Source organism: Chelonoidis abingdonii, chromosome 1, assembly GCF_003597395.2.
Source record: "Chelonoidis abingdonii isolate Lonesome George chromosome 1, CheloAbing_2.0, whole genome shotgun sequence".
NCBI lineage: Eukaryota > Metazoa > Chordata > Testudines > Testudinidae > Chelonoidis > Chelonoidis abingdonii.
Window position 1 is genome coordinate 53,744,820 of NC_133769.1, and position 17,078 is coordinate 53,761,897.

Sequence of the window (17,078 nt, forward strand, 5' to 3'; positions counted from 1 at the left end):
GCCAATGACATCCATACAGGATAGATTTGGCCCCTCAACTGTGGCTGATAACCAATCTAGGAGTGGAAACCCGAAAGGAGGGCAGAGGGAAGATCTCGTCTGCACTGGCAACTCCTGCAGCATAGCTGGTTCCAAATGTATCAGCTCCAGTCCGTCCTTTAGTCCAAACCAGTGAAGTCGAGAAGGGGATGCTGATGCATGGGCGAAGCAGCACCTCCGTATCAACCACCCAAGCTATTGCAGCCACATCACATGGAGAGGATACTCCATCCTTCCCTGGTTACAACATGGAAGGTGGCAGTTATGGGTTATAAGCTCTCACTTGTTTGGCATAAAGGAGAGCATCACAGGTCACCTTCAACGGTGGGAAGAATCACTACATTCCATTGGTCAGCCCCACCCACCACAAAGCTGGGCAGCTCCCAGAGAGTTAGGTGGTGACCCACCACCGTCTGTCTGTCTGCCTCATAGAGTGCGTGCGGCTAGACCAAAAGTTGAAAGGGAGACAGAAATCTTGCACCTGGCAAAAATAAAAAACCAAGAACTTTCTAGCGTGAAAGCTGGAATGTCAGGACCATGTGTCTGGGATTGACAGACAATGACAACCTACAATACACCAGCAACATGTGGATGTCAGCTTTGATATACTGTGAGCTATACAAACTCAACGTTGACATTACAGCACTCCAGGAAACAAGACTTGCAGGTGCTAGTTCTGTCCAAGAGGCCAATTATACCTTCTTTTGGCAAGGTAAAAGCAGCGAAGAAAATAGTCTGTACGGTGTCAATTTTGCTGTGAGAAACAAGTGGTTAAAGCTCCTAAAAACACCCATTGGGAAGTCAGAGCATTATCATCTCACTTAAACTTCAAATGACCCTTTGCTCTGTGAACATCATTAATGCTTATGCACCAATACTCAAATCAAGCCCTAAGGAAAAGGATACATTTTGCGACCTTTTGCATCAAGTCGTCAAAAGAATACCATCAACTGAAGACAGAATTTATGGGCAGAGTATGTGGCATCCCTGCACACTTTCAGTGTTTGCCTAATCTCCAGCATCTTTTATTCCCCAAGAGATGAATCCTACTCCCATCAAAATCAATGTGAGCTTTGATACTGATTTCACTGAGAATATGTTCAGTACACATGAGCGGCATACCTGCACTTCTCAGTTTGAAATAACCCCACAAGTTTTTTTATAATTTCACTTGAATATGGCAGATGCAACACAAGAAGTTTATAACTCAAAGGAAAAAGCAAAGATAAGAATCAGTGTTTTGTGTTAATCTTCTCTCTTTCTCTCTCTCATTTGATATGTTAATCATTTTGTTTGACTTAGGTATGCTTTAGTCCAACACCCATCTAAACTACATCCTGCCACTTACCTCTGTATTCTTATGTTTGTTTTATTTTGAGCATTGAATTTTCATGATATACTGTTTGTAGTGTTTTTTTAAAAAAGACACCATCAACATGAAATCAAGTTTTAAAAGTAAAAGCACCTGTCACCTGGTTACATTTCTTTCCGATGTTTCTGTGTTAGCCAGGGTTATCTGAACTCAAAGCTATGGTAACTATTTTCTACTCACTAGTCATCACTCAGCCAAAGAGAGGCAACCTGCAATTGTGTCAAAATTACCAGACCATAAGCTTAATTTGCCATCCCAGCAAAGTGATGTTGAAAGTCATATTGAACACATTGAAGCCACGAGAAAACAATATCATTGCTGAAGAACAAGACTGGCTTTTGTGCTAGAAGTAGTACCACAGAACAGATTTTCAACCTTTGTGTTCTACATGAGAAGTACTTACAACACCAGCAGGACATTTACCACATCTTTGTTGACTTCAAGAAGGCGTTTGACAGAGTATGGCATGAAGCTCTCTGGGCAACCATGAAGAAGTACAATTTTGGTCGTAAGCTAATTCTTACCATTCAACAACTGTATGCGAAGGCCAGCAGTGCAGTTCTTGTCAGTGGCACAATAGGAGAGTGATTTTGTACCACTGTTGGAGTCCAGTAAGGCTGCCTTCTTTTGCCCATACTGTTCAGCATCTACTTGGAGCACATAATGACTGATGCCCTAGAAGATCACATATGCACAGTCATCATTGACGAGCGAACAATCTCAAGTCTTCGGTTTGCTGATGACATTGATGGTCTGGCAGGCAGCGAAGATGAACTTGCCAACCTTATGAAATGATCGGATGAAACCCCCGCAAAATATGACATGGAAATGAGTGCAGAGAAAACCAAGCTGATGAAAACAAATGTGATGGGTTCAGCTCACATGTCTGTATCAGTGGACAAGAGCTGGAGACAGTGAAACAGTTCAAATATTTGTGGGCAGTCATAACTGATTAAGGATACAAGGCAGAAATTCGGGCGAAAACTTCACAAGCAGCAGCGGCAAAGCTAAAACTAATTTGGAGGAATAAGAACATCTCCCTGGAATCCAAACTAAAACTGCCACACACATTGGTCATCTCCATTTTTCTGTATGCATGTGAGATATGGACCCTTAAAGCAGAACTTGAACAGAAAATACACCTCTATACCAATATAATGTGACCCGATATAACACAAATTTGGATATAGCGCAGTAAAACAGTGCTCCGGGGAGTCGGGGCCACATGCTCCCGTGGATCAAAGCAAGTTCAATATAACGCGGTTTCACCTGTAACACGGTAAGATTTTTTGGCTCCTGAGAACAGTGTTATATTGGGGTAGAGGTGTATAGGTAGTAGAGATCAGATCTTTTGTAAAATCCTGAACATCTCCAACTTCGACCACATCACTAATGAAGAGGTCCACATCATCACCCAATGCGCTGGATCATATGAAGACCTCCTGATGACCATGAAGAAGTGCAAACTGAAGTGGTACAGCCATGTAACAAGATCATCTGGCCTATCTAAGATCATCCTCCAAGATAGTACAGGGGAAGAGAAGAAGAGATGGATTGACAATATAAAAGAGTGGACAGGAATGGACTTTGCAGAGATTCATGCACTAACATACAATCATCGGGATGGAGATAATCGGTTGATTGCTCATCAGTGATGGCGCCCCAGTGACCAATGTGGTTATGGGAGTGATGATGATTGATGAACTATTCTCTATTTTCCAGGCGGTGTCCAGAAATAAATCAGGGAGGAACACAGCACATCTATCTGATAAATATGATTGGTGCACGCAAGAGTACTTCCACCCCCAAATCCTTGTTTTTATTGAGTACAAAGCACACATCTAAAATAGCAATAGTCTAGAGCACCTCAGAATATAGTTACCCAAAATCAGAGGTGGTGTTGAGTGGCAGCAAGTTTCCAGTGGCCAGCCTTCCTCCTCGCAGCTAGGGAGATAAATGTCAGTGTCATCTGGCTCATAGAAATCTAAGTTTCTCTGAGGCTTCTCCAAAGTGCACACACTAACAAAACTCTTTGTAGGTTTCTCCAGACAAAGCCCATAACTCAAAATAACTTGTAATAAGCTAATAATTTCCCTAACAGCAGCAAAGAACTCATCATTTTTACTTATCAGCAAAACAGCTTGCAAGAAATTTGCAAACAGGCACCCAGAACAAGGTCAGCTATCCTTCTTAATAACACTGCAGCTGTGCAGATGTCTTTGTCTGCCTAAGCAAAGCCAAATTCTTTCTTGCTACGTGATGTCCTCACTTCCAGTTTATGGTGGGTAAGTGCACAAGATGGATGCGGGTTACGTCAAGTGCAGTTCTGTCATAACAGCTGGAGACTTATACAGATACTCTGATGTATTTTGTGGGGAGTGGGTGGCTTGGCCAAGACATCAATGATAGTAAACATCAGATGATTGCATTATGGTACCAGTTCATCGGCACCTTGGCCAGGTATTTGAGCAGAGTGCTCTTCTAAGGTAATTTGAAAACCTAGAGGGATTGGGAGTTTATAAATGGCTTATGTAAACATATTCCAGACTTTTTATATTGCTCTCACTGTGAATATTGCGTTGAGTATTCTGTCTTTGTAATTTGCTATTTGTGCTGAATGATTGGTCACCTAAACTGCTGATTTCCAAGGTGACCATATGAACACTTGCAGTATGATTATTTGCATGAACATGTTTGCACAACATTTGACATTTTCTCTTTTCAAAAATGCTTGTGCAAACAAAAATTCACATATGTGGACACTTGTGAAAAGGGAACTAAAAGTGTTACAGGTACTATCAAAGTGGAATTTGGAATTTCATTTTTAATGGTAATTTTGTTTACAGTATTCACCTAACGCTACTAAAGACTCTGCACAGTTCATTAATTACTACATAACACTGAAGATAATTTAAAGGAAACCATCAATTTAAAAGTAATATTTGTATTTAATCATTTTTATCTAATACAGCTACAAGTAATACCTCAGATTGTTGTAAATGAAAGAGATGTGTATATAGAAAAATATTTCCCACCTTTCTTTGGTTTAGTTTGTATACTTCACAGTGCTTTGACTATAGTTACTGTTTCATTTTAGTCAGTGCTCCAAGTTGTTTATGTGGTTCTTTCACCTTGCAGTAGGGAAAAGAAAAAAATATATTTTGAATGGAAATGAGGCTGTAAAATGACAAGAAAATGACAAGAATTCAGGGACAGAAATATAGCACCTGAAACTCCATTTTACTCAGTTTTTGAAACTGATGCAATTTCATTTGGCAGCGTCACTTTCAAGTATATATAATTAAGATTATGTATGTCTTTTTGTTTACCTTTCAGTATAATTTTATAGTAGCAGAGCTACTGCTTTCTTTCTCTTTTTGGGGGTCAGGGAGGAGGGACACCAGTAAGTACAAACTAATTTTATATAACTTTTAATGTATATATTTTATAATAATGCATAGGGGCAGCAATCAAGTTCAGAGCACTATTGTGGAAGGACAGTCCCTGCCCCAAATAGCTCAAATCTAATTTAACATGAAATGGAACAGTGGGAATTACAAAAACTAAAAACGAGTGGGAAAGAGAAGGAGAAGGAGGAATAGGAAACAGCAAGATGAGCAATGATGTAAGCAGAGTCAGGATGAGCTGTACCCTGACATCTGGGTGGTGAATTATAGGAAGTGTGGAAAGAATGTCCGGAATGTGGAATCTCAAATATTTGCATAGGCACGCCTACCCCATCCCAGACTGCCGAGCTGTGGGACTGCTTTGTGACAGAAATGACTCAACCTCAGTGGGTGGTACTTGCTAGACAAGGGACATGGGTTCCAATCCCAGTGAATGGAGAAAGCTGGGACAGGTATTGTGCCTGGTGGTGCAGGCTCCTTGTGGAGCCAGAAGCACCAGTTTGCACCCTCGCCTCTCTCCACTGTGGAATGTCAGAGTTGATTTTTTTTATTCCTAAGAGACTCTAGATACAGGTTACTGAACTGAACTCCACTTGGGCTAATGGTGCACTAGCACTGGGGCTCCCCACTATGTGCTGAATACTAAGATCTGAAATCACAAAAGAGCTGAATTACTGAACTGGGAGCACTGAGTGCTGTGCTAACTAGTGGAGGAGCCTGAAGCTAATACTGTGGAACAGAGCAGCTGGCGAGTGGAGCAGTTTGTGGGGATGGCTGAGCGGACCAGGGACAGCTGGTGGAGCGGAGCGGCTGACAGAGCGGAGTAGCTGTGGAACAGGTGGAGCACCACAGAGCGAGCGGAGCCGAGCAGTTTGCAGGGACAACTGGAGCAGCTTACAAGGCAGCTGGTGAAGCGGGCAGTTCATGAGGACGGCCGGAGGAGCGAGTGGAGCGGCTGGTAAGACGGAGCAGTTCGTGAGAAGGCAGAAGCAGAACCCACGGAGAGCTGGGGCAGTTGGCCCTGGACCACGTAAGGTGCCCCTTTCACCCAGGTGGGGGAGGGACTCTACAGATAGACTCATTGAATCTGGGGTGGCATTGACCAGAGACTTTGGGTTGTTGGACTTTGGATGATTGGACTTAAGACCCTAAGGGAAAAGGACATGCAAATGTACTTGGGGTGGTTATGGTTTGGTGTTATAACTCTGTTTGTGTGTTTCTTCAATGGAATGCCGTATTGTTTCCTTCCTTTATTAAAAAATTTACTACACTCAACTCCGTGTTGTGAGTGGGGAGTATTGCCTCCTAGAGGCGCCCAGGAGGGTGTATGTAAGTGTCCCAGGTCACTGGGTGGGGCTTCGAGCCGGTTATGCTTGTGTTATTGAAACGGAACCCCTGATACTGAACCGGCCCTTGTTGCTGCACCTCAGATGGCAGAAGGGTTACACTACAAAGCCAGCTATTTGCACAGATCAGAAGTCCCTGCTGGCCATCTACCTAACTTTGTCAATTCATCGATCAGAGGGTAGCCGTGTTAGTCTGGATCTGTAAAAAGCAACAAAGAGCCCTGTGGCACCTTAATAGACTAACAGATGTATGAGCATAAGCTTCGTGGTGATATCCACTTCGTCAGACAACTGTATTGCACCCATGAAAGTTATGCTCCAATACATCTGTGAGTCTATAAGGTGCTCAGGAACTCTTGTTGCTTTTTATCGATTTATAGTTTACCATAGACAAAGGGACAGAGTGGTCTGCAGGAGAGATTTGAAGAGACAGGATAAGAATTTGGCGAGACTATGGGGTGAGATCCATCCTGTGCTCGGCCCCTCAACAATAGATAAGAGGGTAGAGTGTAAAAAAGCGGATCTAAAAGTCCCGATTGCAATCTGGTGAGGTTCTCCCAGGACAGGCAACTGGTGAAGACAGTTCTGACTGCTCCTTCCAAGACACCATCCAAGCCCAAGTACAGAGGGCTTGACTAGAGAAGGACTGGCAATGTCAGAGATACGGATGCAGGTGTAGTATTGTGACCTATAGGTAGGATGACCAATGTCCAATTATAGGACAATCCTGATTTGGGTGGCGTTCTATAATAGGTACCTATATGCCCCCACCCGCCAATTTTTACAGTTGCTATCTTGTACCCTACTCGATGGGACAGCCAACGCTAGCCAAGCAACTGATGGTTGGAAGCAGGGCCTGTGAAGAATTCGCGTCTAGGGAAACTTCCACCTTGCACCCCCCAGTCTACCCCCCCAAAGGCAGCTAACCAGCATCGACCTGCAACCTAACCTCGGCCGAGAGAGCCCCCCCACAGCAATCTACCCCCACCAGCGACACTAACCCCTCCCCCCAGCAGCTAACCCCTGCTGGGGAGACTTCCCCTCTTCCCCCGCTCCCACACAGCTAACCCTGCATGGAGAGACTTCCCCTCCTACTCCCCCCGCAGCTAACCTGCCTGGGAGACTTCCCCCCCCCGGCAGCTAACTCTGGCTTGGGCCAGCTTAACCCCTCCCCCTGCTCCCCCAGCAGCTAACCCTGCCTGGGGAGACTTCCCCCCTCCCCCGGCAGCTAACCCTGCCTGGGGAGCCCTCCTGCGGAAGCTAACCCTGCCTGAGTAGCCCACCCCAGCTCACCTCAGCTCTGCCTCCTCCACTGAGCACGTCGGCGCTGCTCTAATTCTCCTCCCCGCCCACGCTTGCGGCGCTGATTGGAGGAGACTTAGAGCTGGGCTGTGTGCTCGGCAGAGGAGGCAGAGCGGAGGTGAGCTGGGGCGGGGAGCTGTTCCCCTGTGCGCCCCCCCCCATTATTGCGGGCAGCCCTCTCCGCTCGCCCCCCATCCAGCTCACCTCCACCTCCTCACCTGAGGGGGCTTTTAGGCGCCCCCAACCACTAGGCGCCCTAGGCGGCTGCCTAGTTTGCCTAAATGGTTGCACCGGCCCTGGTTGGAAGGGTGCAAAAGTGGTTTAAAGCCAATTTTACCCCCCTTAGCTTGTAGGCTTTGAGTTCTGTGCTTCACTAGTTTGGGGCGGTTTCTTCCATGTAAGACGATTATATGGACGAAAGCTCAAAGGCACTTGTGGAAGAAATCAACAAACAACCTTCACTATTTCAAAAGGCTGTGCCTTGCATTGAATCACAACAGTACACATATTCCATTTGTTGGCACAAAAGAATATTGCTGCTGGAAGAAATAGCACAAAATGTCACGTTTGTGAAGTGGCTTGAATCTTGCAGTAAAATATGGAAGAGTTTTATATAAATTTCAGTTAGGATTATTAAGAGACCGTGTTTGGTTGCCTGGAGCGTAGAAAAAGGAGAAACTACTCCCATGCTGCCAATTAAATTCTGAGATATATGAGACATTAATTATAACTATACTCCAACCAACCAAACGTTACTGCAGTTATACTGCCAGCTGAAATGCTTTTTAAATGTTAAAATCTGTTCCTGAATCATTATGATGGTTCATTGGGGCTGGTACAGCTGCGTGAGACAATAGTTTATGGAAAAGCAAGTGTATGTGGAATTTCAGATTATTAAATTGATTTGCAGCGAGTAGTACCTGTTAGTAATGCCTCATGAGGATTTTGGAATATAGGGACCATGAAACAGAAACGAGCAATTTTATTCTATGCCACCTGGAGGTATAATTCTGACAAGAATTGTGCTACAGAATTTATTTTAAAGTGATTATAGAGTTTAACTGCTTGGCACTTAGTATTTGGGAAGGAGTAGTGCTGACATATGGATGGATTCTAGCAAACTAATGCCCTAGACAGTAAAACACCAATAATTGAACTGTTAATAAGTTTATACATGTACATGTCCATTTTCTCACAAAGCTGTAATGGATCCTTGGGTAAATGTGTTACCAAAATAAAAAAACCTAAACAAAAACTAAAAACCAAACACTGTATGATTTATAAGAAATAAAATAAACTAAAAATTATCTATGGATTATTTGCTCTCTTGAAGACATTATAGCCTATCAGCAAATATTACAAAAAGCTCAGTTTTGGAAAATGTTTCTTTCCTCCTACTCCTCTCCCCTTGCTTCACCTTTCTCCCACTTATATAGAGCCAGAATAATTCATATATATATATATATATTTTAAGGTGCCCCATAATTAAAGTTGTTTGGACATTTGCAATTGTGCTTTACATATATATAAATCACAGCTGCAAATTTACAACCTTAATTACATACGTTTGTGTGTGTGTGTATGTGTGTATAAAAATTACAAAATAATTGCATTTGTATAAAATCACAACTGCAAATTTCCATACGACTTTAATTACTGTATCGGGCACCTCAAATGCATGTTTTGTTTTAATATAATTTATCACTGGGTTTATGAAACAGATTTGCAATATTCTTATTTTTCTTTTAAAATTACACAATTTAGAAAATAATTGTTCTGGTGTAGTTTACCCAGATAGTAATCAAGGTATCTAAATGTATAGTTATTTTAAGACCCCTTGAAATCCAAGGCTTGTGTCACTTTTTTGTTTTGTTTTTGATTTGTTTGTTTGTTTTTAGGGTGGGATTTTTGCTGTTAGCTTAATCGTATTTAGAGAGGAAAAACTGCACTGAACAAATTTTGACCAGAAACGGTGTGACAAACTAGGAAAATATCTATATTATATTTTATGAATATTACGTGTGACTGTTTTCCATGTTGTATAACTGAATACAGAGAGCTATATCAAAGAAGGCTGTAAAGAGGTTGTTACAGAAGTTGATGGGAAAGTAAAACAGTGAAAGGGATAAATCAACCTCACATGCCCAGCTTCAAAGGAATTAAGATAAGAATGGCTGGGCCATCAGTTGGTGAGAAAATTCACCTAGGTGGCTCAATCCATCTTTATTCTTCCCAAGGCTAAGCCTGGCGTCAGGAAACCTAGCTCCTCAAAGACCTAGCTCCTTTTCCCCTAGAAAAAGGATGGATTTTTTGGATGATCTGAGAGACTGGCCAGGATTTATCAGTGAGAAGGCTGCCAGTCTGACTGAGGGTACATCTACATTACGAAATTAGGTTGATTTTATAGAAGTCAATTTTTAGATATCAATTTTATACAGTCAATTGCGTATGTCCCCACTAAGCACATTAAGTAGGAGTGCATCCTCACTACCATGGCTAGCATCGACTTATGGAGCAGTGTACTGTAGGTAGCTATCCCACAGTTCCCACAGTCTCCACCACCCATTGGAATTCTGGATTAAGCTCCCAATGCCTGATGGGGCAAAAACATTGTCACGGGTGGTTTTGGGTACATGTCGTCAGTCGCTCCTCCCTCCATGAAAGCAATGGCAGACAATCGTTTCACACGTTTTTTCTGTGAGATGCCATGCCACGGCAAGCATGAAGCCCGCTCAGCTCACCGACACTGCTGCTGTTGTGTCCTAGGTGCTGCTGTCAGCAGACAGTGCAGTAGGATTGCTAACGGTCATCATCCACTGCTCTCCTGGTGCCAGGAATCCACCTGGCAGGTCCTCTCATTCTGTATAAATATCTATTCTGGTGGCATACGTCATCATCCCCTGCTTCTGCTGCAACTCTGCTCTCCTGGTGCTATGAATCCACCTCGCAGGTGCTCTTGTCGCTCTGTATAAATATCTATTCTCAAGGCACTGTCGTCATCCACTGCTTCCACTGCAACTCTGCTCTCCTGCAGACGCCATACCACGGCAAGCATGGAGCCCACTCAGCTCACCGCTGCTGCTGTGAGCATTGTAAACACCTCGTGCATTATCCTGCAGCATGTGCAGAACCTGCAAAAGCAGGTGACGAGACGATGACAGCTCGATCACAATAGTGATGAGGACATGGACACAGACTTCTCTCAAAGCATGGGCCCTAGCATTTTGGACATTGTGGTGGTAATGGGGCAGGTTCCTGCCAAGGAACACTGATTCTGGGCCCAGGAAACAAGCATAAACTGATGGGACCACATAATGTTGCAGGTCTGGGATGATTCCTAGTGGCTGTGAAATATTTGCATGAGTAAGGGCACTTTCATGGAACTTAGTGACTTGTTTTCCCCTGCCCTGAAGCACAAGAATCTAAGACAAGAGCAGCCCTCACAGTTGAGAAGTGAATGGCGATAGCCCTCTGGAAGCTTGCAATGCCAGATTGCTACCAGTCAGTCGGGAATCAATTTGGAGTGGGTAAATCTACTGTGGGGGCTTCTGTGATCCAAGCAGCCAACACAATCACTGAGCTGCTGCTATCAAGGGTAGTGACTGGGAAATGTGCAGGTCATAGTGGATGGCTTTGCTGCAATAGGATTCCCTAACTGTGGTGGGACAATAAATGGAACTCATATCCCTATCTTGGGATCGGACTATCTTTGCAGCCAGTACATAAACCGCAGGGGGTACTTTTCAGTGGTGCTGTAAGCACTGGTGGATCACAAGGGACAGTTGACCAACATCAACGTGGGATGGCCGGGAAAGGTGCATGACGCTCGCATCTTCAGGAACTTTGATCTGTTTGAACAGCTGCAGGAAGGAACTTACTTCCCAGACCAGAAAATTACTGTTGGGGATGTTGAAATGTCTGTAGTTATCCTTGGGGCCTCAGCCTGCCCCTTAATGCCATGGTTCATGAAGCCATACACAGGCACTCTGGACAGTAGTAAGGAGCAGTTCAACTATAGGCTGAGCAAGTGCAGAATGGTGGTAGAATGTGAATTTGGACGTTTAAAAGTGCACTGGTGCAGTTTACTGATTAGATTAGACCTCAGCAAAACCAATATTCCCATTGTTATTGCTGCTTGCTGTGTCCTCCACAATATCTGTGAGAGTAAGGGGGAGACATTTATGGTGGAGTGGGAGGTTGAGGCAAATCACCTGGCAGCCAATTTTGAGCAGCCAGACACTAGGGTGACTAGAAGAGCACAGCTAGGTGTGCTGCGCATCAGAGAGGCTTTAAAAACCAGTTTCATGACTGGCCACGCTACTGTGTGACAGTTCTGTTTGTTTTTCCTTGATGAAAACCTGCCCCCTTGGTTGACTCTACTTCCCTGTAAGCCGACCAACCTCCCCACTTCGATCACCACTTTCAGAGGCAATAAAGTCATTATTGTTTCAAAATCGTGCATTCGTTATTAATGCAACACAAATAGGGGGAAAACCCACGAGGTAGCTCGGGAGGGGTGGGTGAGGAGGGAAGCACCAGGTGGGGTGGTGGATGAGGGGAGAAGGGAAGGACAAGGCTACACTACAGTTCAAAACTTATTGTATGAGAGCCTTCTGCTGCGTGGGCAATCCTGTGGTGTGGAGTGCCTGGGTGCCCATAGCCTCCTCTCCCCCCCCCCCACCCTGTGCGTTCTTGGGCATCTGAGTGAGGAGGATATGGAAGCTGGGGAGGAGGGCAAGCAGTTATCGGTCTGTACTCCTGCTGCCTTTCCTGCAGCTCCGCCAGACGCCTGAGCATGTCAGTTTGCTCCTCCATTAGCCTCAGCATTGCATCCTGCCTCCTCTCAGCATGCTCCTCCCTCCTCTCATTGCGTTCATTTAATGCTTTCCTAGACTCTGCCATTGTTTGCCTCCACACATTCTGCTGAGCTCTTTCAGTGTGGGAGGACTGCATTAGCTCTGAGAACAGGTCCTTGAGAGTGTGTTTTTTTTCACCTTCTAATCTGCGCTAGCCTCTGGGACGGAGATGATAGGGGGAGTGTTGAAACAGTTGCAGCTTCTGAAGATGGTAAAGGAGAGTAGTATACATTTTAGAGAACAAAGGGAAAACTATTTCTCACTGAACCAAGTGATTCACATTACATAGCACATGTGCTTTTGGTACAAGGTTGCATTTTGCCTCTCATATTGAGTGCCTGCCAGTTTGGTGTGAAACATCACACACACTCAGCTGGGCAACAGAATTCAGCTTGCAGGCAGTCATGGTAAGGCACAGGGTTTCGGCTTCTTCAACATTCATAACATGTGGGAACGGTTTCAAACAACAGCACCCTCCTTTCCCATACCAAGCAAAGCCCTTTGGGTTGGCCATTTAAAAGGAGGGCCTGCGGTTTTAGGGTGAATGTACAGCACCCCACCCAATTCTCTGGGATGATCACTTCACCACCACCACCCCCTCACCGCATGCCTAGTATCAGGGAAGATCCCTGTCAGCCAAACGCGAACAGCTCGGCATAAACAGGCCTCCCCCTACCGCATGGCTAACAGCGAGGATGATTTCTTTTCAGCCAAAGGCAAACAGTCCAGCAGGAACAGACACCTCTGAATGTCCCCTTAAACAAATTTCACGTCTTTCAACCAGGTAACCATGAATGATATCATTCTCCTGAGGCTAACACAAAGAGATAAAGAACGGATGTGGCTTGAATCCACCAAAGCGAGGGCCCATTCGCTGCAATGCTTTGTTCTGTAGTGATTCCAGACTACTTGCTACTAGCTTGTGGCCTACCATGGAGGATGGAATAAGGTTGCACTCCCCAGAAACCTTCTGCAAAAGCTTTTAGAGTACCTCCAGGAGAGCTTCATGGAGATATCCCTGGAGGATTTCCACTCCATTCCGAGACACATTAACAGACTTTTCCAGTAGCTATACTGGCCGTGAATGCATCCCAAGTCTTCAGGGCAAATTAATCATTAAACATGCTTGCTTTTATACTCTGTATTATATTTACAAAGGTACACTCACCAGAGGTGCCTTCTCTGGCTTCATGGTCCGGGAGCCTGCCTTGGGAGGGTTGGGAGGGTATTGGCTCCAGGGTAATGAACAGTTCCTGGCTGCCAGAGGGAAGGAATTCTCCGCTTGCCTGCTGTGCGCTATCCTCAATAACCTCCTCCTCATCTTCATCATCCACAAAATCCTCATCCCTTTTGCATGAGGCTCCCCACTTCCAGGTGTCCACGGACAGTGGTGGGGTAGGGGTAGAGGTCCCCCATAGAATTGCATGCCGCTCATCATAGAAGCAGCATGTATGGGGTTCTGACCTGGAGTGACCATTTGCCTCCTTTGTTTTTTGGTAGTCTTGCCTGAGCTCCTTAATTTTCACACGGCACTGTTCTGTGCCCCTGTTATAGCCTCTGTCTATCATGCCCTTGGAAATTTTGCCTTATATATTGGCATTTTGTCTTTTGGAACAGAGTTCTGCCTGCATGAATTCTTCTCCCCATACAGCAGTCAGATCCAGTACCTCCCATTTGGTCCATGCTGGAGCTCTTTTACGATTTTGGTACTGCATGGTCACCTGTGCTGATGAGCTCTGCATGGTCACCTGTGCTGATCAGCTCGTCATGTTCGCCAAACAGGAAATGAAATTAAAAAGTTCCCAGGGCTTTTCCTGTCTACTTGGCCAGTGCATCTGAGTTGAGAGCGCTGCCCAGAGCGGTCACAATGGAGCACTCTGGAATAGCTCCCAGAGGCCAATACTGTCAAATTGTGTCCTCATTACCCCAAATTCAACCCAACAAGGTTGATTTTAGCTCTAAATCCCTTGCCGGGGAGGAGTACAGAAATCGATTTTAAGAGCCCTTTAAGTCAACAAAACAGGCTCGTTCGTGTGGATGGGTGCAGGGTTAAATTGACCTAATGCTGCTAAATTCAACCTAAACTTGTAGTGTAGACAAGGGCTGAGATACAGACAGAGGCAAAAGGCTGCAAGCAGTGCAGGCTGTTTCTCCCAATTCAGAGACGAGGCATAAGCCAGACCCCTTTGATCTCTCTCTCTCTCTCTCTCTCTTTCTGCAGCGAGGTTAAGCTTAGGGAGGAGAATATGCATGCAGGTCTCTGTCATTGTAAATATAGTTCCCTAAGCGTTGTGTGTCTTTCGGGCAAAATAAATCGGGTTTTGTTCTGAAGAAGCCATTTGTCTCTCACTACAAACATATGCTATCACGGAATCCCAAAGAAACCCTGGCAGGACCCATCCCCAGTTAGACTTGCTGAATTAGATGTGATTAGTATCAAGAGACCCTAACTAGTGTCCTGCTCTGAGAGTGGATAAATTCAGAGAGCTAAAGGCCCAAGGCCTGACCTCTTTGAGGGGTGCATTCAGAGAGACCCCAAGAAAGGGCAGCAATGCAGCTAGCCTGGCATCCATGACAAATAATGCCCTTCATACCATAAACACAGGGATTTTTTCAGCATGCTGCTGTGGGGAAAAAAGTCTCTGGTCAGTGTAATCTGCTTCCAGCTTGTTGGGTGCTGGCATCGTGAAAGTCATCCTTAGGTGCTGTACTCCCCTTTCAGGAACCATCTCAGCATTAGGCAATATCCATCACCTACAATTCAGTAAATACTGGGTTTGAAGGATTCCTGGGCATTCAGAACTATTGGACATCCTCAGCTTGTATCTGCATCAAATCTATATAGAGAGCTAATTCAATACAGTTAAGATAGGCAGAATCAAATACTGTTGTTTCAAGGTCATGTGCTGCATTGATTCTGTTCAGCTAATAATACCCTTCGCATCACATTTTTCATGATGTGATGCTCACTTTGCTTACTAGAAAAATACAGACAATGTTAAACGAAATAAAAATGGGCTATTGGAAGTAATGCCTTATCCAGGAATTTTTTATTTATAAAGATTTGAAAGACTCTCTACTGTGGCTGTTTAATTTCACTCATCTCACTGATTTAAATTATTTGAGATTACTCAGCTCAGAAATGGTGCTTTGTATCCTCAAAGCAGTTTACAAACATTAGCTATTTTTACAAATGAAAAGAATGAGGCAGAGAGGATAATTGACCTGCCTAAAGCAAGACAGCTGGGGTTAAAAGTCTCTGGCTTAGTCATCCCTATTTCCAGACCTATAAGGGCTTGGCTACATTGGCACTTTACAGCGCTGCAACTTTCGCGCTCAGGGGTGTGAAAAAACACCCCCCTGAGCGCTGCAAGATGCAGCGCTGTAAAGTGTGAGTGTAATCAGGGCTGCAGCGCTGGGAGCATGGCTCCTAGCGCTGCACGCTACACCCTTAAGGGATGTGGTTTACAAGCAGCGCTGGGAGAGCTCTCTCCCAGCGCTGCGGTTCTGACTACACTCACACTTCAAAGCGCTGCCGGGGCAGCACTTTGAAATTTCTAATATAGCCAAGCCCTAAGTGTGTCCCCTCTGTTTCTGACCTCCTGCTGCATACAGTGGAGATACGCTTACACATTTTATGAGTGATTAAAAATGGACATGATCACGGAGGCATTAAGATCTCTGTAATACTCAGGAAATGTTGCTTTGGCTTGCAAAGTGCTCGTGGGAGCACCTCTGTGGAAATGTATGTATGGGAAACTTGGAATATCTTTGAGATTTCTCCCTTCTGTATGTCATTGTCACTCAAATATAACATGTTAAATCATTTTCGCTATTTTTAGGAAAAGTGAGTAAACAATTTATTGATGTTTCCTTGGGAAGGAAATAAAAAAGTGTGGAAAAAAAGTACTCCTGGAAACAAGTATCACAATGTTTGTGGTTCTGCTCTTTTCCGTAATTGCTTTTATTGTGGTTAGGAAAATATTTTTGGAGTTCGTTTTTCCTTTATTTTAAACAAAAAGATAGTGAGGTTTCCTGTCTTCCTTCCCTAGGATTTCCTGCTGCAAATTTTTACTGTGTTTCGAATACTCATACGACCTGAGATGTTTCCAAAAGACTGGACTGTGATGCGTTTGGTTGCTAACAAGTAAGACATTTTTTGAATACAGTATAATGAATATTTGAGAGGAGTGACTATACTTGTGAGCTATGTATAATAAATATGCAAAATTTCCTTTAAATCTTTCCATTTACAATATTCGATGGACACAAAATATTTTTTATAATTCTCCTGATCCTTTCAGTTAATTGTTACATGACCTAACTGGTATCCTTTATACTGTTGAGAATTAATTTTAATCATCTCTTTATAACCTGGAACCCACTTCAATATGTTTACAGAAAAGCAGTTGTTAATAATTACCATCTCTCTTTTCCAAGTTGCAAGTGGCAAATTATTACAGAACTTCATCTAAATAACTGTTTATTAAAATAATAAGTTGGTAATGATTCAGATCTGCTTGTTCCCAAAAGGCAATGAAACTGTTGCAAGAACATTTTTAAAAAAATAGGGCTTGTGAAAAGTGCCCAAATTCATCTTCTCTATTCACAAAACAGATAGAGATGCAGCTGTCGTAGAGCAGGCTTCCATCCACTGCCCTGCCAATGTGCCTCAGTGACTGTAATGAAGCCATCTCTTTACTTATTCATTTCTTCACCTAAGAGGCTGCCAACAACATTTCAGTTTTTCCGATGT

General features: G+C 44.1%; 1 protein-coding gene across 1 annotated transcript in view; it reads left to right on the forward strand.

The window, feature by feature from the left end:
• DOCK4 (dedicator of cytokinesis 4) overlaps positions 1–17,078 on the forward strand; it is a 421,428-nt gene that overhangs the window by 311,276 nt on the left and 93,074 nt on the right. The window contains 1 exon segment of the mRNA XM_032782929.2: positions 16,375–16,469. Within this exon segment, the coding sequence (XP_032638820.1) occupies positions 16,375–16,469 (95 nt within the window).